The 22,349-nt window shown below is 36.6% G+C and overlaps 1 protein-coding gene across 1 annotated transcript in view; it reads right to left on the reverse strand.

Annotated features, from left to right (window-relative positions):
* OPHN1 (oligophrenin 1) overlaps positions 1-22,349 on the reverse strand; it is a 606,300-nt gene that overhangs the window by 245,674 nt on the left and 338,277 nt on the right. The window contains exons 6-10 of the mRNA XM_029240840.1: positions 19,805-19,906; positions 10,117-10,227; positions 7,402-7,506; positions 5,446-5,575; positions 2,836-2,939 (exon numbers count right to left, since the gene is read on the reverse strand). Of these exons, the coding sequence (XP_029096673.1) occupies positions 2,836-2,939; positions 5,446-5,575; positions 7,402-7,506; positions 10,117-10,227; positions 19,805-19,906 (552 nt within the window). The remainder of the gene's footprint in view (positions 1-2,835; positions 2,940-5,445; positions 5,576-7,401; positions 7,507-10,116; positions 10,228-19,804; positions 19,907-22,349) is intronic.

The following is a 22,349-nucleotide window of genomic DNA, read 5'->3' on the forward strand; positions in this document are numbered from 1 at the left end:
AGAGGGAAAGGGGGGGGCAGGATGTGAAAAATAGGTGAGAAAGGTTAAGAGGTATAAATTTCCAGTTACAAAATAAATGAATCACAGGTATGAAATGTACAGTGTGGAGAATATAATCAATAATTATGTACTATCTTTATACGGTGACAGATCATAACTAGACTTATCATAGTGGTCCTTTTATAATACATAGAAATCCCGAATCACTATGTTGTTCATCAGGAACTAACATTGTGTTACAGGTCAATTATACTTGATAAACAAACAAATAAACAAAGTAACTCATAGAAAACAGAGCTCGGATTTGTGCTTACCAGAGGTGGAAGCTGGGGGAATAGGGAATTGGACGAAGGCATCTAAAGGTACTAATTTCCCATTGTAAGATAAGTAAATACTAGGGATGTTATGTATAACATGATTAATATAATTAACACTTCTGTATGTTACATATGAAAATTGTAAAGAGAGTAAATCCTAAGAGTACTCATCACAAGAAAAAAAAATTTTCTTTAATTTTGTACCTGTATAAGACAATGGGTGTTCACTAAACTTATTGTGATAATACTTTCATATTGTATGTAAGTCAGATCATTATGCTGTACACCTTAAACTTATACAGTGCTGTATGTCAGTTATATCTCAGTATAACTGGAAGGGAAAAATATTTGATATGAAGAATGAATGAATGAATAAGTAAATGAATAAATAGGTAAAACTAGTTATTGTGATTCAAAATGTAGCTCTCTTGCCTCTTACAACTACCTGAAAGGGAAGGGATGAGAATCTTATAAAATAGTATTTGGGATTGTGCTTTGTAAAGTAAGCAGTACAACCCAAATGGAAGTTGATAGGCTGAACTACTAGAGTACACTTGTAAGTACCACAGTCAGAAAGAGAGCTAATTCTTCCAACTCCAAATTGGGCTAATAATACTTCACAGTGCTGCTGAGAAAGTAAATGGCCCATGGCAGCAAATGTCTAGCTCAGAGCCTGGTGAACAGCAAACATTGAATAAATAGTGGCTTTTATGGTGTTATCATTATTATAGTCTCACTTATTTGTATTATTTACCTTTCTAAAACACAAACTAGTAAAAGGAACTGAGAGAAATGATAAGAAGAAACCATTTCCAATTCAGTTTATGGAAATTAAAGTAACTACTTCTACCTCCTCTTTGCTGTAAATGGTCAAGCAAGTTCCTCTTTCCATTCCATAAAGAGTCCCATATTTAAATTGCTTAGGCTGACACTTACTGCAGTTTTGCAAGTAGCCACTCAATTAAAAGGGCAGGGGGAAAGAATAACTAAAAGAAGGGCTTGCTCTCATCTGCTAAGAACCTATGAAAGTGGTATCTGCTGCCTCTGGCCTCAGCTTTGCAGTAGGACCTGCCTAAGAAAGGAACTTTGAAGTCCAAAGTTTGGAAAGTAATGTGTGTAGAAAAAGAAAAGAAAGAGACTACAGGACAGTGTTACTTAAAAGCACTTGCCAGTCAGATACATAAGCTAAGTTCTGACAGAAATGGGACAAATTCTGTGCTACAGCACAATTTATTGGAACCACGTTGAAAGGTTCTTTGGCAATTGGCAGACTGGAAACTAAGAAGAGTTTTGGATTCATGGATGAATAACTGGCCCGCATAGAAACATGGATGAGGGTTGTGGAGACCCAATATGGTATGCTCTGTTAGAGGTGCATCCCATGTCTAATCCACATTCAAATCAGAGCGGCAAAACTTGTGGTTAATGACAAAAAAGAAAAGCAGTTTTTCAACAGTCTGCCACCAAATCTCAATCATCACTAATTTCCTATGAATAAGCCACATAAGAGAGATCTTCCATGGAAAGCACCAGCAATGGAGAAAAAGTCTCCAAATTTCTGCCTATCGAAATTGGGTCTTCATGCACCACAACTTTCAATGCTAACAAGTAAACCTTTTTTTCACTTTATAAACAATTTGTAAATAAGGGAAATCCTTAAAAATATGCCCTAAGACCCTGTCTGAGAAACAGTTAAAGGGACACACTGAACTACTTTTAGAATATGAAGAGTCAGTCTATCAGCTTTTATCTTAAGAAACCTTCAGGTGTGTGTACGTGTGTGAGTGTGTGTGTATGTGTGTGTGTGTGTGTGTGTGTGTGCATGTGTTCCCAAAGCCCCTACCAAGATAGGCAAAAGTGAGATAACAGAATAATTTTTTTAGCTGGGTGGTCATACATAAAAAATAATATATAATGTATAACATAATATAACATATATATATAAGATCAGGTTCCTCCAGGTTAGTGAACTATCTTCTCAGTGTGTTAAACTCATCTTGCCATTTTGGGGAGTAGGGGAAAGTTTGGAGGGCAGAAGAAGATGCATTAACTGTTTAAAGATATTTGAGCATTACATACAATGTGGGGTATAGATTATTCCAACTTTAGGCAACAGAATACTCCTTGAAAAAAGGAATTTTGGAAAATGTTTTGTATTTTAAAGTCTTAACTATTTAAAGGAATCCTATAGTAGAGCCTTCTTAAAAGCAAGTAATACTCTCCTCCAATTTAACCATATTTTTTTGCAAATTTTCTTTGTACAATGTGATAGACTCTTGTAATAATGATCTAAAAGAGTACAGGCACTTTCAGAAGGCCTAGAATCATTAACACAGATTTTTCACTCAACTGAGTAGTATCTGGCCCAATGCAAACTTAGGCCACAGAGAACATATGAAGTCGTGGCTTCACACGACAGTGGTGGACTTGATTCTTTGACACGAAGTCAACATATACTCTTTTCTGAGATGCAGTCAAAGATGTATTTCAAAAAAATGTGGCCCATAAAAGAACTGACCTGCTGCTTAGCACCTGGCTTCTGCTCCATAGGTGTCATGGTGAGCGTTTTGGTCTCTTTCTCATATTGGCAGTAGTATTTCACCCAGGATATTCCCAAAGCCCCTACAAAGATAGGCAACAGTGAGCTGATAGAATAAGTATTTTGGCTTCATGGTCAGTCCACCCCTAAGACAGAAGCTGTGTACAGATTATTCTTCATGGTCATGATCCAGATCTAGTACTACTTTTCCCCTGAGCTCCAGCCGTGCAGTACCACCTGCCCACTACACAGATGGATAACCTAATCATCATCAACTGCTTTCCACATCTGCTCTGGCTTGCTCCAAACCACTCTCCTTGCCATGTTCCCTGTGAATGCTCCCATTATATATCCTATTGTATGATCTGGAAACATCTGTAATCTTCTGCTCCTCCTTCCCTGTAACCTGCCCTTCAATCCCCTACATGTCTCTCCTTTCACCCCTTTCAGAACTGAATTCATTCAGGACCCTATTTCTGACTTTTTAAAAAAATGTTTTATGAGCTATTTCAAACAAAACAAAAATTCACTATTTCTCCAATTAATTCTTTCAGTGGCCTTCTCTTTGGTTTCCCCATCTGTGATCACTCCTTTCTAGCCCATTCTCTACTCTTTTGTTAGAGAAATATTTTTTTAATTATAGGTTTATTTATATCATTATTTTTATTATAAACCACCCATGGCTTTCCCACTCTCTCCAAACTCCTTAGGTTGGCTCACAAAGCCTTTTATAATGTGATCGTATTTACCTTTCCAACTTTGTCTTTTGCCACCCTCACCTCTATGCTCTTGTCTCATGGAATTATATTCAGTTACCAAAACAATAGGTGGCAATATAATATATAGACCAAGTTCAAGACATATTTAAGAGTGAATAAGGCACTATCACTAATTATATCAGGACAACAAGTATAAACCAGGACTGTCCTTGTAAAACCAAGACCCTACAAACAAACTATAACCTCACACACCTCTGTGCCTTTATTCATGCAGTGGTATACACCTGGAATTTTCTTTGCCATTTTCTTTACCTGTCAAACTCCCAGTCATAATTCAAGTTTCAGTTCATATATCACTTCCTCAGTGAAGCCCTTAGATATATGCCCCAAATGCAGTGCTCAACACATTTCATTATAGTTCTTGATATACTTGTGTCTTAATCAGACTGTGAACTTCTTGAGGGCAAAAACCAAGCTTGATCCATTTTTTGTACCCCCAATGCATTGCATATTGTCTGGCAAAAAGGATTCTTAGTAAGCGTACATTCAACTGAGTAGGAATGTCATATCCATTTAACAAATTAGAAAACTGGGGCATAGAAGGATCACATAGTTAGTTGATATTAGAGCCAAGATTACATACTCATTACTCTGTGCCTCTCTTATAATATAACAGTGGTTCTCAAGTAGGGGCAATTTTGCCTCCCAGGGGACATTTGGCAATGTCTAGAGACATTTTTGGTTATCACGCCTGGGAAGTGCTATTAGAATAAAGTGGGGAGAGGCTATAGATGCTTCTAAACACCTTATAATGCATAGGATAACTGCTCGAAACAAAGAATTAGCCAGCCTGAAATGTCAATACCACTGAGACTGAGAGATCCTGCAATGGAGAGTTGAAGAGATGAACCTGACCAATAGAAGAACACATCTTTGAAAACCATCAAAGTGAGTTGCTCTAAGGGATGAATAGCATGATAATATCACTGCTGAAATACCATGTTTTGTGGATTTCCGTGGGTTTTGCCACTGGTAACCTCTGGGTAGTCTCATTTGCCTACTCACCAGGTAGAATAATTCTGGTCAGGGAATGAAATCACAGGCTTTGAGGACATTGGGTCATAGTTCAAAAGGAAAATCAAATAGTACATACAGGTTTACATAATGTTATTTAGGAGGTAGAAAAGCTTGAACCCTCTGCAATATTCAGTGACCAGATAAGTTAACCCATTTTCCTTGGTTAGCAATGAACAACTGTGTTGCTCACTGAAATCACAATGGTTGTGTAGTGCTTTAAGGGCAAGTTTATGATCCTAAGGCAGTGGAAGGTATAGGGTATAGCTGTAGGAGCATAGGTTTTGGCATTTCCCAAACCTGAATTTACACTTAGCCCTGATACATGATAGTTGGGTGACTTTCAACTAGTGATCTCTCTAAGCCTCAGTGGTTTCATGTGTAAAATGGGTATGATAAGGTGGTTTCAAAGATTACATGAGGTAGTATATTTAAAGCACTTAACACCATGCCTGGAACATAGTAGGTATAATAAGTATTATTTGATGTCTCCTTTCTCCTACCTCCCTCTTAGCCCCAAAGAGTCATTGAAAAGATTAAGCAATTAACAATACCCATTTTGAATCTCAGAGAAAACCTTAGGTCTTATCATCCCACAGCCTTTGTAAGACAAATCCTTAACCTCCTCCTCCAATTTCTCCCTCCTTTTTGTTTTCTCTGTTCCCACACTACTCTCCAAATAGGTATAGCTGGCAGGGGTCTATGAACTATATGGGTGCCTGGAGTTTGGAGAAGCCAAGTGGCAGCTGGTGTCAGCCTACTGAAACCCAGTAGCTATCCCTGTATTCCCACACACATTTCTCTTGTGTATAGAGATAGCCTTCGATGGTTGGCTGTCCTGGAAGTTTGCATGTCTGTGGAGCTTCTTTCATCCTTTTCTTAAGTTCTTCCATCTCTTCTCGGGTACTGGAGAAATGATTTCTTGTCTGTAAGACATTATCATCATAATCATTATCATCATCACCATCATCATGAATAAGCATTCACTGGTCAGAGACCCAGTGCAGAGTTTTCTTGGCTTTCACCATGTGCTACAACATAGCAAAAAAACAAATGTTGAATGGCATAGTAATTAGAAAACAGTTTAGTGGAGTTTAACAGTACTAAAGTCTAAACGGGAGAGGGAAACATAAATACCAATGTACCCATAAAACTACATCTGGGAGACATTTTCTAATGGAAATGACAAAAGTCTCCAATAAATAAAGGCTCTAAGAATTCTGAGCATCAGACTGACCCCTGCCTTACAAAAAGGGAGGCTATAAAGAAGGTTCCCAAAGATAATATTATCATGGCAACTTCTACATTCTGCCTCAAGTAAAGCTACTGCCTACTTGACTCTGAATCAAATCCAGGCCATTAGAATAAAGGATATGACAGGGTGCTCTCTTTGAACATAGGTTAATGGAAAACCTATGTTTTCATGCCCATGAATAGCAAAAGCTAATGTTAAGAAGTAATATATTTAAAAGTACACAACTAAATATTCCTGGTTATAGGAATATTTTGTAAATCAGCGGAAGAGAGGGGCGCTCACATTCTGGTGAAAGACAGTACCCAGAAAGAAAAACAACAATTAAAAACAATACCTGTAAATCAGCATTCTCCTAAACAACCAAGTAAAGTTTATTTCCACTGCAACTTACCGTTTCCATCTAAAAATACAACTATAAATTTTATGCAATGTAACAAGTCCAAAGTCACTACCTCAGTGATGCCTTCTTTTACTGTACCAGATAGTCAATTATTCCACTCTCTATGCTTTAACTTTTTTGGTCTTAACTGTATTTTAGCACTTTTCATAAGTAATCATGATATATCTCTGTTTATATCTCTCGGCTCCAAGAGACTATATATTCCTTGAAGGCAAAAACTAACATGCCTCATTATGGTATGTCCAGTGCATTTTACAATGTCTGGCACAGAGTATATGTTCATTATATACCTAAGTATTTGTTAAATATGGGTTAAATAAGTAAATGAGAAAAATAATATATGTGACAAGGAAGGGAAGGGTGTGCCTATGCCCATCTATAAGAAACAGCATGGGATGGGCTTCCCTGGTGGCGCAGTGGTTGAGAGTCTGCCTGCCGATGCAGGGGACACGGGTTCGTGCCCCGGTCTGGGAAGATCCCACGTGCCGCAGAGCAGCTAGGCTCGTGAGCCATGGCCGCTGAGCCTGCACGTCCGGAGCCTGTGCTCCACAATGGGAGAGGCCACAACAGTGAGAGGCCCGCGTATCGCAAAAAAAAAAAAAAAAAAAGAAACAGCATGGGAAAGAAGGTGGAGACAACCTTTAAAAATAATTTATTCAACTCTAGTAATGTAATGAGAAAAGTAGTGAGAAAAGGAAAAGAGGGGAAAATGGGCATTTGTGGTAATAAAACCTACAAAGAGAGTGTCCTGACTAACTAGCAGGGAAGGAGCATAAGACCTGTGCTTTAAAAAGCACATAGGTGGGTTCTGATCTGGGAGAGATATAACAAACTAGCAACATTTAATAAATATTGGATAGATAGACACATCAGTGGGTAGAAGGGTGGGTTTGAACAATGGTCAGCCTCAAACACAGGGAAGAGCTGAAACTGGAAGAGTAAGAACAATCTAGTACACTAAAACATTTGTGATCCATACCAGTCTGTCCTGACAAATTATCTGGGATGTAAAAACCTAGAACTCCAAGGTCAAGATATTAGAGCTGAAATCCAATTGGAATGCAGAGACAGGTGAAGAAACCCACACGTAAACTCACATTCTGTAAACTGAGCTGGAGTTGCTGTTTATATGGGAGGAAGTCCTGTGTGAGCTCCACGGTCAAGCTGTTGGAAATGAAGAGGCTATGAAGAAAGGCCAAGACCTAGGGAAAAATGTATAAAAATAACTTTATCACCAGCACCTTCTCATTAATCAAATAAAGGAAATAGATGCACAAAAAGAAACTCCACACAGTGGAGTATAGTGTTAAAAGCAGTAACACAAACACAAACAGGTCTACACATAGCTATTCTTTTATTAGGTTAAACATTAACACTGGACTCAGATCTACAAAGGAACTATTACCAAATTTATTCATCAATACCCTTTTCAGATAGCATATAAAACCATTCATAATGTGGACAGTATGGACACAATGTGGGAATAGACTGTGTCTTTATATCCTCAGGAATGGCACAGAATAGGTACTCAATAAATTAAAATGGCTAAATGGCATAATGAAGACTGTCATAATGCTAAAAGATCCAAGGATATATATTTTTTTGAAAACCAATTTTCAAGTTAGAAATGTTTCAGGGAGGGGTTGGGACATTGCAGAAGAAGACGTAGAAATGATCAATAAAATATATTTTTAATGTTTAAAATGTTCAACCCCAATAAAAATCAAATATACACAAATAAAAACAAAAGAAAATACAATTTTCATCTATCAAATACAAACATTTTAAAAGCAATGCTCAATGCTGGCAATAGTAGAGTGTAATAGGAAGTAGTAAAAACTGCTCTGTTCTTTTTAGAAAGTAAACAGGTGAGTACATATAAATATGCACACACATATATACATACAAACATAAATATGTGTGTATATATGTACATAAACACAAACTATATATATGTATATATACATAAACATATAAAAACTATGTACACATTTATGTACTATACACGTATGTATATATACATATATAGTTATATATATGTACATATATATGTACACATATATAAAAATGCATATGCGTGTGTGTACCACACACACAGTTATATAGACATTCTTCCTGTTTCTCTCCAAGGTTTCCCATCTCAGGAAATGACACCACCACCCACTCAGTCAATCAAGCCAGAAAGTAAAGAATTCTGATTTCTTTCACTCACATCTCAATCTAATCAATCAGTAATTCCTGTCAGTTTTGCTTCTAAAATATATCTCTAATCCAATCATTCTTTTTTGTTTCTACTACCACCATCTGAACCCAAAGCAACATTTTTGCTTGCCTAGACCACTGCAGTAGCCTCCTAACTGGTTTCCTCAATCCCACTGTTGCCCACTTCCAAGTCCTTCTCCACACAACAAAATCAGCATGTCATATCCTATTTAATACCCGTCAGTGATTTTTCTACTATACTTAGACTAAAACCTAACCCCTTCACCATGCTTACAGATCCTATGCCTTCCTGTCAGATATTGTTTCCTGCCACTCTCACCAGTATCTAAAGGCACTAATCTTTTCATTCCTTGAGCACATCATTCTTTTCTAACTTACGGACTTTGCACATGTGTTTTTCTGTGCCTGGAATGTTCTTTCCCCATTATTCACATTGCCTCATCTTCTCTTTCTTTAGATCTCATCTTAAATGACACTTTCAGAGGTGCCCCTTGACCACTTGATCTAAAGTAGCTGTCCGTTCTTCTTTGTTTTAGTCCTTATCACAACTTATAGTTATTTTATTTATGTGTATCCTTCTTTCCCTTCTGTCTACCCCATGAAAGTATAGTCTTCATAAAGACAGAAACTGAGTCTGTCTTTTTCAGTATAGGATACCCAGTGTTTAGCACTGTGCCTGGCACATAACAGAAGCTCAATAAATGCTTATTGGATAAATTAATAAATACTTGTTTGCACATATACGTATGCAGATATATACAACTGTGAGCACAGATACACATGTACACAGATATATACATATTCATGTGTAACATGTGTAAACACACATGCACATGTGTACACACCTCTACAAGTACACATGCACAATAGATAGAGAAAGGAATATAACAGATACACAGGGAATTTAGGAGGAAAAATGCCACAATATTAACAGTGATCATCTCTGTTTGGGAGATTTGTTGTATTTGTTTTGTTCTACATATAAGTTTTTATAGCTTTTCTGCAATTGTTTTTTACATTGTTTTCTACATTATTTTATAATAAAAAAGAAAGTTGTTAAAATTCAACATAGTTGTCAAACCACAGCCCATCATCTTTTATAATAAATTAAGGCTATTTAATTAGAAAAATTTTCAAAAGACGGAAGTAAAAATAGTAGAATGGGAAGTCACTGAATGCAAGGAACATGAGTTCCTAGAACAGTGTCTGGGATATGATGAGTACATTCAGAAACCTTATGAAAGTATGAGAGGAAGGAAGGGAGGAGAACAAGGTAAAATGAAAGGTGACGGAGAAATCAAGAAAGGGAAGGAAGGAGAGGAGGAAAAGAAAGATAAAGAAAAAATCATAGCTATAGAGAGAAATGGGGGAGGAAGGAGTGTGGGGGAGGGAAAGGAAGAGTGAGAGAGAGAATATTAGTGAGAGAGCAAGAATAACATAAGCCAGTGTGTCTACTTCTGTGACATTCATTACTAAGCACTGACTATCCTTCATATTCTTGGAGACTCCAATTTTACAATCAAAGTTCTCCACATTTACCTGAGATTTGGTAAATATTTTTAGACCATTCATCAACAGATAGAACTTACAGGCTCCACAATATTGAACTTCTTAGACTCCTGAACTTCCTGGATTTGATAAACATAATCAAGGGATGACTCAAAGAAATTGTGTCTCTCCTTGTCCACCTGGAGGTCTGCCTGTAGAAGAAGGGTAACAAATGTCACATAACAGCATAGTCATTCATGCAAGCCAGTGCTTACGGATTCAACAGAATGTTAGGGCTGGAGGAGAATTATGCCACCAAGCAGTGATCTTATCCCTTTATTTTACAGATAGGGAACATAAAGCCAAGATAGAAAAAGTGACTGATGCAAGATTTCCAGTTTCTGGCCTAACAAGTAAGAAGCTTGGAAGTTATTGTGACATCCTCATACAAGGAAAAGCTAAGCTGAGAATCAACAACTCTTCTTAGAACCAACAGAGCATTGAAGTCAGAGGAAAAACCACTGCCTCAAAAATTGGATAGACAGTTGAATATGGAGAATCCAAGCTTGCCAGAGCAGAAGCCCAGAAGCAGAAGCCTGTTGCTGTAACCAGTATCAAACCTTATTTAAGAATATCTCTCTAAAGAAATCCAAAGACAATAGGGAAGACAAAAAACAAAGATACCAGAGGAAATTTTGGCCTCTGACAAGAACAGCTATAGCAAACTAAGCACAGCCTAAATCCTAGTCAGATAAGCATAAAACCTCATAATAACGGCCTTTTTACCTCAGTTCCTTTTACCCAGGGCATCATGTTCAGCTTTCAACAAAATATTACAAGGTATGCAAAAAGGAAAAACAAACCAACAAACACAGTCTGAAGAATCAGCATCAGAATCAGACTCAAAGAAGGCAGAGATGGTGGATGGTGAAATCATAGAACCAGGGATTACAGCTAAAGGCTGTTATGGAAAAGAGGACAATACACAAGAACAGATGGATAATATAAGCAGACATGAAAATTTGAAGAAATAATCAAAGGGAAATGATAGCAATCAAAAACACTAGCAAAAATAAAGAATGCCTTTAATGGGCTCACCAACAGACTGGGCAAGGCTAAGGAAAGAATCAGTGAACTGAATATATGCCAATAGAAATTTCAAAACCTGAAATGCAGACAAAATGGAATAAAGAAGATAGAGTAGATTATTCAAGAAATGTTGGACAATTATAAAAGGTGTAAGATATGCATACTAGGAATGCCAGAAGGAAATGAAGGAGAGAAACAGAAGAAATATTTAAAGTAATGATGACTGAAAACCTTCTAAAGTTAAACACAGTTACAAACAACAGATTGAGGAAGCTCAGAGAATAATAGCAGGATAAATACCAAAAAATCTACATGCAGGCATGTCATATTGAAAGTATAGAAAGTAAAAGGCACAGAGTAAATCTTGAAAGAAGCAAGAGAAAAAAACACCTTACTCAAAGAGGAGTAAGGATAAGACTTCTCTTTTTTTAAAAAAATGCAAAAAGAGGAGAGTAGAGTAAAATGTTTAAGGCATTGAAATTTTTAAAAATCACAAACTTAGAATTCTGTATCCAGTGACATTATCTTCCAAAAGTGAAGGAAAATTAAACAATTTCAAAAAAACACAAAAACTGAAGGATTTGGTTGCCAGTAGACTCTGAGTCCAAGAAGTGTTACAGTTCTTAAGAAAGAAAATGATATAGGTCAGAAATGTGTACCAACATAAAGAAGAGCACTAGAGAAGCAATGAATGAAGGTAAAATAAAATCTTATATTTTTCTTATTCTTAACTGATCTTACAAATAAGAGTTTGTCCAAAATAATAATTGCAACGATGTATTTGGTGATTAGAGATTATGAAAAAGTGAAATGAATGACAGCAATATTATCAGGGACTCAAGGAAGAAATTGGAAATACTCTGTTATAAAGTTCCTGTACTACCAATGAAGTAGAATAATGTTATTTGAAAGTAGACATGGCTTAACTGTAAATGCATATTGAAAACACCAGGATAACCTCGAAGAAAGTTTTTTTTTAAAAAAGTACAATTGATATGCTAAGAAAGGACAAAAAATGGAATCATATTACAATTTCCAATTGAAAAAAAGAGAATGCAGAACAAGAATGGAAGACAAAAAAAGGAACAAAGAACAGAGGCAATGGATAGAAAACAGTAACAAACATGGTAGATATCTATCCAACTATATCAATAATCACTTTAAATACACCAATTAAAAAGCTGAGACTGTGAGGACACATAAAAAATAAGAGTTAATTATATGTTATGTATAAGACATCACTTTAAATATAAAAGACAAAGATAGATTAAAAGTAAAGTTATGAAGAGACTTGAATCAAGATGGCACAGTAGGAGTATGTTCATCCCACCATAAACACATCAAAAATATATCTATAATTCTCACTGAAAACTAACTGGAGACTAGCATAAAAACTCCTGTACAACTAAGGCTATAAGAAAGACACACACAGAACTTGGTAGATAGGGAAAAGAAGCAATCAGGTCAGGACTCATGCCCCTGGGAGGGGACTCAGAGGAAAAGGGAGATTACACTGGTTGTGATTCTCTTTGGGGAGTGAGTGGTTCAAGCCACATATTGGGCCCCACAGCCCTGGGGCTCAACAAAGGGAAGACGAGCCCCCTTAGCTGGTCAGAGGACCAGTGGGACTATCAGAAAGGCTGCAGAAAGCCTGGATTCTGCTCCTGAGGAGCACATGAATGCTTGCTTGCTCCTAAAGCAAGGCAGAAAGGGCCGACTGAAACTGTGTGTCTCACTGACTAGTTTCCTGTGACTACCTAGGTGCACACACCAGCCTGAACCAAGAGAAGACTCCAGCATCATTTGCCTGAAGTCACAGCTCCACACTGGACCGAAGGCTGCCACTACCATATGATCCAGCAATTCTATTGCAGGGTATATACCTAACGAAAACAAAAACACTAATTCAAAAAGATACATCTGCCACAACGTTGATAACAACATTATTTACAACTATCAAGATATGGAAGCAAACTGAGTGTCCATCAACAGAAGAAGAAAGAATAAAGAAGATGTGATACACACACACACACACACACACACACACACACACACACACAATGGAATATTACTCACCCATAAAAAAAGAATGAAATTCTGCCATTTGCAACAACATGGATGGACCTAGACAGTTTTATGCTTAGTGAAATAAGTCAGAGAAAGACAAATGCTCTATGTTATCACTTATATGTGGAATCTAAAAAATAAAATAAACAGATGTATATAACAATACAGAAACAAACTCACTAATATAGAGAACAAACTAGTGGTTACCAGTGGGGAGCAGGAAAGGGGGAGGGGCAATATAGGGGTATGGAATTAAGAGACACAAACTGCTATGTATAAAATAAATAAGCAACAAGGATATACTGTACATCACAGGGAAATATAGCCATTATTTTGTAATGACTTTAAATGGAGTAGAACTTTAAAAATTCTGAATCATTACACCAGAAACTAATATAATATTGTAAATCAACCATACTTCAATTAAAAAATAATTTTTAAAATTTAAACATTTTTCAGAGTAAAGGTATGAAGAAATATTCCATGCCAACAAAAATCAAAAGAAAGCTGGAGTAGCTATATTAATTTCCAAAAAAGGAGACTTCAGAGAATTGAAAGCTATCAGGAAAAAAAAGGGGCATAACATAATAATAAATAGGTCAATTCTGAAAGAATATATATCAACCCTTATTATGTATAACAGAACATCAAAACACGTGAGGCAAGATCTGATAGAACTGCAAGGAGAAATAGATGAGTCTACTATTAAGAGTTGGAGACTTCACCATTCCTTTACCAATAGTTGACAGATCCAAGAAGCAGAAAATCAGTACAGGTATACCTCATTTTATTGTGCTTCATTTTACTGTGCTTTGCAAATATTGTGTTTTTTACAAATTGAAGGTTTATGGCAACACTGCATTGACTGATGATAGTTAGCAATTTTTAGCAATAAAATATTTTTAAATTAAGGTATGTACATTTTAAAAAATATAATGCTATTGCTCACTCAACAGTCTACAGGATAATGTAAAGATAACTTTTACATGCATTGGGAAACAAAAAAATCATGTGACTCACTATATTGCAATATTCACTTTATTGCAGTGGTCTGTAGCCAAACCCACAATATTTCTGAGGTATGCTTGTGAAGACATAATTGAACTGAACACCCCATCAGCAAGTAGATGTAATCAACATCTATAGAACACTTCATCCAACAACAGCTTATTTTCAAGCTAACACAAAAGAATCACCAAGATCAATCACATTCTGGGACATACATCTGAACAAATTTAAAAGAACAGGAATCATACAAAGTATGCTCTCAGATCACAGTTAAATTGCACAGAAATCAAAAACCAGAAATAGCTGGAACGCACCAAAATACTTGGAGATTAATCAGCACATTTCTAAATGACACATGGGTCAAGGAGGAGTCCTTAAGAAAAATTAAAAAGTATTTTCAAATGAAAATGAAAATGCAATTTAATATTTGTGGGATTCAGTGAAAGCAGCAGATAGGAACTGAATCAATAATTAATAGCCTTCCAAAAAACAAAGCACTAGGCCCAGCTGGGTTCACTGGTGAAGTCTACCTGACATTTTAAGGAAGAAATGATACTAAATTCTACACTCTCTTCCAGAAAATAGAGGCAGAGGGAATATTTCCTAACTCATTCTCTAAGGCCAACATGACCCTGTTATCAAAACCAGACAGAGATATTACAATACAGAAGAAGTACAGCCAATCTCTCTCATGAACATCGACGCAAATATTCTCAACAAAATATTAGCAAATCAAATGCAACAAGGTGTAAAATAATTATAGACCAGGACCACGTGGGACTTATTCCAGGAATGCAAGGCTGGTTCAACATTCAAAAATCAGTTGATGTAATTAATCACATCAAGAGGTTAAAGAAGAAAAATAACATGATCGAAGAGATGTAGAAAAAGCGTCTGACAAAATCCAACACACATTCATTCATGATAAAAACTCTCAGCAAACTAGGAATATATGGGAATTTCCTCAACTTGATAAAGAACATCTGCAATAATCCTGCAGCTAACATCACACCTAATGGTGAGACACTAGATGCTTTGCCTCTAAGATTAGGAATAACTATTAAAATCATATTGGAATTCCAAGCTATTGCAATAAGACAAGAAAATGAAATAAAAGGTATATACATTGGGAAGGAAGAAATAACACTGTCCTTTTTTGCACATGACACAATTATGTATGTAGACAACCCTAAAGAATATACAAAAATCTCTTGGAACTATTAATGAACTATAGCACAATTTCAGGATACAAGGTTAATATACAAAGTCAATTGTTTTCTTATATGCTAACAGTGAACATTCAGAATTTGAAATTTAAAACACAGTATCATTTACATTAGAAGAAAAAAATGAAGTATTTAGGTATAAATCAAAAAATATGTATAAGATATATTGATGAATACTACAAAACTCTAATGAAATAAGTCAAAGATCTAAATAAATGGAGAGATATTCCACGTATACATATAGGAAGACAATATTATCAACATGTCTGTTCTTCACAACTTGATCTATAGATTCAATGTAGTCCAATTCAAAATCCCTGCAGGCTATTTTCTAGATATCAACAAAGTGATTCTAAAATTTATATGGAGAGGCAAAAATATCCAGAATAGCCAACACAATACTGAGGGAGAAAAACAAATCAAAATATTGACACTATCTGACTTCAAATTACTGGTAAGTTATAGTAATCAGAACAGTATGGTATTGGTGAAAGAAAAAAACAAATAGATCAATGGAATGGAATTGAGAGCCTAAAATAAACCCACATAAACATATTCAACTGATCTTTGACAAAGGATCTAGGAAAATTCAATAGAGAAATGATAGTCTTTTCAAAAAATGGTGCTGGAACAACTGTATATCCCCATGCCAAAAAAAAAAAAAAAAAAAAGAATCTAGAGACAGACCTTACACCTTTCATAATAATTAACTCAAAATGGATTATAGAAGTAAATGTAAAACACAAAACTATAAAACTCCTATAAAATAACATAAGAGATATTTTAGGTGACCTTGGATTTGGTGATGACGATTTAGATATAACACCAAAAGCATGATCCATGAAAGAGAATATTGATAAGTTTAATTTCATTAAAATTACAAACTCCTGCTCTGTGAAAAATTCTGTTGAGTGAAAAGACAAGCCACAGGCTGGAAAAAAAATCTTTGTACAACATATCTGATAAAGGACAGGTATCTAAAATATACAAATAGCTTTTAAGATACAATAATATGAAAACAAACAACCCAATTGAAAATGGGCAAAAGATTTGAACAGACACCTCACCAAAGAAGATCTACAGATGGCATATAAAAAGATATTCTGCAACACACGGCATTAAGAAAATGCAAATTATAAAAGTAATGAGGTATCACTACACACCTACTAGAATGGCTAAAATCCAAAACATAGACAACATCAAATGCTGGCTATGGTGTGGAGCGAGAAGAACTCTCGTTCACTGATGGCAGAAATAAAAAAATAGTACAGCCACCTTGGAAGATAATTTGGCAGTTTCTTAAAAAGCAAAATATACTTTTACCATGCAATTCAGTAATTGTGGTCTTTGATATTTAACTGAATTATTTGAAAAGTTATATACACAAAACCTGCACACAAATGTTTATAGCGGCTTTAATAGTAGTTGACAAAATTTGGAGGATTCCAAGATGTCCTTTGATAGGTGAATAGGTAAACAAATTGTAATACATCCACACAATGAAATATTATTCAGTGCTAAAAAGAAATGAGCTATCAAGCTGTGAAAAGACACAGAAGAACCTTAAATGCACATTTCTAAGTGAAAGGAGCCAACCTGAAAAGGCTACATGCTATATAATTCCAACTATATGACATTCTGGAATAAGCAATAATATGGAAACCATAAAGAGATCACTGGCTGCCAGTGGTCAGCTGGGGTATGGAACGAGGAAGTGATGAACAAGTGGTGCCTAGGGATCTTTAGGGCAGTGAAACTATGTTGTATGATAGTGTAATGATGGATTCATGTCATTATACATTTATCAAAATCTATAGAATGTGCAATGCATTGGCTCATCAACTGTATCAAATGTATCTCATAAATGCAAATGTTAATAATGGGGTAATTGTATGCAGGGGATTAAGAATATATGAGAACTCTCTGTACTTATCATTCAATTTTTCTTTAAATCTAAAACTGCTCTAAAAATAGTCTCAGTATTAAAAAAGAAGTGAGTGATCCAAGGTCCCCCAGCTTTGTTTTGATTAGACAAACACAAAGGCTGCATTCTTGCTCATTAGGAAAGCCACCAGGGACATCTAGATACAGCACCAAACTGCTAGGACACGCTAGAAGCTTTCATTGCAAAAGGCTCTAAAAGAATAAAGTTTGGACTGTGTCTGGGCTTCTAAAACCCACAGGTTCAGTAATTCTCTAGGAGGACTCAAAGGACTCCACATATAGTCATACACATGGTTAAGATTTATTTCTGTGAAAGGATACAAAGCAAAATCAGCAAAGAGAAAAGATGCGTGGGATGAAGTCCAGCGAAAGCTAGGTTCAAGCTTCCAAGAGTTCTCTCTTAGTGCAGTCACACAGGAAATACTTAATTCCTCCAGCAACAAGTTATGACAACACATATGAAATGCTGTGTACCAGAGAAGCTCATTAGATACTAAGTGCCCTAAGTATTAAATTGGTTGCGGTACACAGGCTCCCTCTGCTGAGCATGTACCAAACTTCTCGACTCCCAGAAGAAAATAAGGTGTTTAGTATAAACCACATTGTTTGTACAGGCAGTCTAGGCACAATGAGTCGCTCTTACCACTTAGGGAATCTTTTATATCAGTGTAGGGTACTGTTTACCAGCCAAGTTCCCAGAGACCAGCCAAGATGGGAACATATGTATATGTATAACTGATTCACTTTGTTATAAAGCAGAAACTAACACACCATTGTAAAGCAATTATACTCCAATAAAGATGTTAAAAAAAAAGAGCTAATCTTGTAAGCAGACTTTTCTAAGCATAGAAGTCTTGGGCCAGTTATGTTAACTCTTTTCTGCATAGGAACCCTGGCACAGAATAGAAGGAAAAGGAAGAAAGCAAAATTGTGCAAGAGGAAAATGGCAGATGACCCCAGACTAGTACTTCATTCCAGTTTATGGAAGAGAAGCAGTCCTTCAACCTTTCAACACTAACTCCATCTACCACTGAGTCTCTTGACTCATCACCTTCAAGTACCTCACATTCTGTGATGGATACTCACTAAATCAGGTGTCAGAAGATGAGTTTCAGCTTTGCCATAGTCCGTGTGACCATGGACAAGATGATTTCTAAGCTCGTGTCTATGACTTCATTCAGTTGGGTATCTCTTTTTATACTTGAACCTTCAATATCTCTATCTCTTACTGGATCTTTTTATCCAAAACATAGATCCATTCTACCAGTAAATAAGTCTTAATCAGTTAATTCCTGTTTTTCCCTTCCCCAGTGCCACTTTTTCTGACTCAGAACTTCTCCCCTAGATCATTGCAATAGTTTCCTAAACTGGTTTTCTTGCTTCCCGTCTCTCCCGGATTTAATTCATCCTACAACTTCAACCAGTTTAAGATTCCTAAAATAGAATTGTACTCATATTGCTTGCACAACCAAAGGCCTTCAATAATTCTTCCAGGGTCAACAGAATTAAAGCAAACTCCTGAGCCTACTACACCACAGTATCTCTACAACTTTCCTGATCCTTTCCTGTCTTTCACTATCCCCCAATAGTAATGCAAATTCTGGTCAAACCTTTAGCCAAACATTGTTTTCCATCCTTGGGGCCACTGCCCTCCACTTGAAAGGTCCATTTCTATATTTCTATCTGTCAAACACTTTACATATAATCATATTACCACCTCAAATTTAGAAGGGCAACATTCTTCCACAAAGGCAATTCTCCACGTCCAAATGTAAGTTTTTTATTCTCCAAATACCTTCATATCCCTACAAGGACACCACATACACATTACATTATGTAAAAAAAATTCTACTTGTATAAGAGTCATGTGTGTTCTCATTTTAGCATCCTAACTGTAAGCTACAGAAGAGCAGGAAGTATGTCTTACTGTCTTTGTAGTCCTGTTGCAACCAGCATAGTGCCTGGCATGTGGTAGGCACTCACTGAGTAGTGGCTTCTTTGAACTGAAGTCAGTGGAAGTGCCATATAAGCTGTAGTCCCAGTGTAGGACCAAAAAGAAAAAAAAAAAAACCCTACCGTTGGAACACCTCATGGGAAAAAAGTAGATCTACTCCTGATCTATCAAATACAGCGCTAGTTTAACTCTATCCTAATATGTAATCTAGAATCAGAAACTTAGAACTGAAAAGGACTCTAGAGATCTTTAAGTACCACTCTTCCTTTGATAGATAGAGAAACTGAGGACAAAAAAGAAATATCCAAACTGTGAGTTTGTGGAGAAGGTGGCTTGAGAACTCAGGGCTCCTGAGTCATTGTCCATGGCTTTATCTGCAAGCACAACTATTATACATGGTTCTCTGCTGAGGCAGGGTATGAGGAAAGCCTTGCAATAGGAAGCTGCCATGTATCAAGGCACAGCTGGCAATAGAAGGCAGGGCAGGCTGTTTGACCATACCTCTTGTAACTGAGATTCTTTCTTTTTGGAAGACAAATGTAAGTGCCGATCCAGCAAGGAATAAAACCTCTCTCCATCCTTTTCAAATTTCTTTTTCCGCTCCTAGAGGTGGGAGAGAAGGCACATGTAAGGCACATTGTAACATGTCTACAATTTTAGTTCAGTCTGCTCAGAAATGAGAATGCATAACACAGTGTCAGGTTTCATGTGGTCAATCTCTCTAGTTCCCAGTAAGGAAAAAAAAAAGGCAAGAGAGAATTAATTTCTGCATTGGTCTCAGTAATTTCGGTTTCCTCAAACATAACCTTGAAAATTTCCAACTACACAAAGGGTAGTTCCTATTGGTATAGCTAAAGGCTCTGGGAGCTGCTGCTCAGAGAATGGCACTTAAAACGCACCTGTGTGCAGGTTACCTTCTCTTCTCAATATTTTTCACATGCATTAACTACATTAATTTTTTAAAGGACAAAGAAGGAACACAATAGTGAACAGTGAATATACCTTTTAAATGTTAATCTACAATGCATTTAGACAGCCAAATACTAAGTAAAATATCTCCAAGGCAATTGGAACCTAAGACTGCCTCTGTGAATGATGAGTTCTTTGATATTGTTCAAGCATTTGAGTATTGCATATTAAAAGATGATGTTAAAGATGAGGAAAAAATCCCAGAAGGTTTAACTGAAAATAAAGAGTTGAAAAGCCTTATGAAGGATGGAGTACTCAGTCGTCACTCTCTTCAAGTATGAAATTTAATTAAGCTCTCTGCCTCTCAGCACAATAAGAAATCACACAGTCTCCAAAGGAGCACTAAGAATACTAGTTTGTCACAGATTAAGGCTGACATTCGGCAATCCTCTCAGCACCACGTTGAGAAATTCACGTAAAAGGCTTGTGTTGTCACATAGGAAATCTAAACTCACTGAGCCCCTACAGTGTGCCAGGTATTCGAAGAAGCAGCACGGGGAACACATAGACAGAAAGAAAAAAATACCTCACCCATGGTTTATTTCTACAGGCAATCTACTGCTGGGCAAGAAGCCAGCACAGAACTGAGGGACCTCTGATCTGTAAGGAATGTGCTTTTCACCAGAGCGAAAAAAGTAAAAGAGGAAGCTAACATTAACTGAGGCATACATCAGGCCAGGCAGGACGTTAGGTACTTACTATTTTTTTTGAATTTTTGAATCTCATATATTTAATTTTTCTACAGCAGGTTCTTATTAGTTATCCATTTTATACATATTACTGTATATATGTCAATCCCAATCTCCCAATTCACCACACCAACACTCTCCCGTCACTTTCCCCCCTTGGTGTCCATAAGTTTGTTCTCTACATCTGTGCCTCTATTTCTGCCCCCTGCAAACCGGTTCATCTGGACAATTTTTCTAGGTTCCACAAATATGGGTTAATACACGATATTTGTTTTTCTCTCTCTGACTTACTTAACACTGTATGACAGTCTCTAGATCCATCCACGTCTCTACAAATGACACAATATTGTTCCTTTTAATGGCTGAGTAATATTCCATTGTATATGTGTACCACATCTTCTTTATCCATTCGTCTGTCGATGGGCATTTAGGTTGCTCTCATGACCTGGCTATTGCAAATAGTGCTGCAATGAACATTGGGTGCATGTGTCTCTTTGAATTATGGTTTTCTCTGGGTATATGACCAGTAGTGGGATTGCTGGGTCATAAGGTAATTCTATTTTTAGTTTTTTAAGGAACCTCCATACTGTTCTCCATAGTGGCTGTATCAATTTACATTCCCACCAACAGTGCAAGAGGGTACCCTTTTCTCCACACCCTCTCCAGCATTTGTTGTTTGTAGATATTCTGATGATTCCCATTCTAACTGGTGTGAGGTGATATCTCATTGTACTTTTGATTTGCATTTCTCTAATAATTAGTGATGTTGAGCAGCTTTTCATGTGCTACTTGGCAATCTGTATGTCTTCTTTGGAGAAATGTCTATTTAGGTCCGCTGCCCATTTTTGGATTCGGTTTTTGTTTTTTTTAATATTGAGCTCCATGAGCTGTTTATATATTTTGGAGATTAATCCTTTGTCCATTAATTTGTTGGCAAATATTTTCTCCACATCTGAGGGTTGTCTTTTCATCTTGTTTATGGTTTCCTTTGCTCTGCAAAAGCTCTGAAGTTTCATTAGGTCCCATTTCTTTATTTATGTGTTTATTTCCATTACTCTACGAGGTGGATCAAAAAAGATCTTGCTGTTATTTATGTCAAAGAGTGTTCTTCCTATGTTTTCCTCTAAGAGTTTTATAGTGTCCGATCTTACATTTAGGTCTCTAAGCCATTTTGAGTTTATTTTTGTGTATGGTGTTAGGGAGTGTTCTAACTTAATTCCTACTTTTTTTCTTTTTTTTTTGCAGTACGCGGGCCTCTCACTGTTGTGGCCTCTCCTATTGCGGAGCTCAGGCTCCAGACGCGCAGGCTCAGCGGCCATGGCTCACAGGCCCAGCTGCTCCATGGCATGCGGGATCTTCCCGGACCGGGGCACGAACCCGCGTCCCCT

Source organism: Monodon monoceros, unplaced genomic scaffold, assembly GCF_005190385.1.
Source record: "Monodon monoceros isolate NGI ecotype Baffin Bay Population unplaced genomic scaffold, NGI_Narwhal_1 Super_Scaffold_22, whole genome shotgun sequence".
Lineage (NCBI taxonomy): Eukaryota > Metazoa > Chordata > Mammalia > Artiodactyla > Monodontidae > Monodon > Monodon monoceros.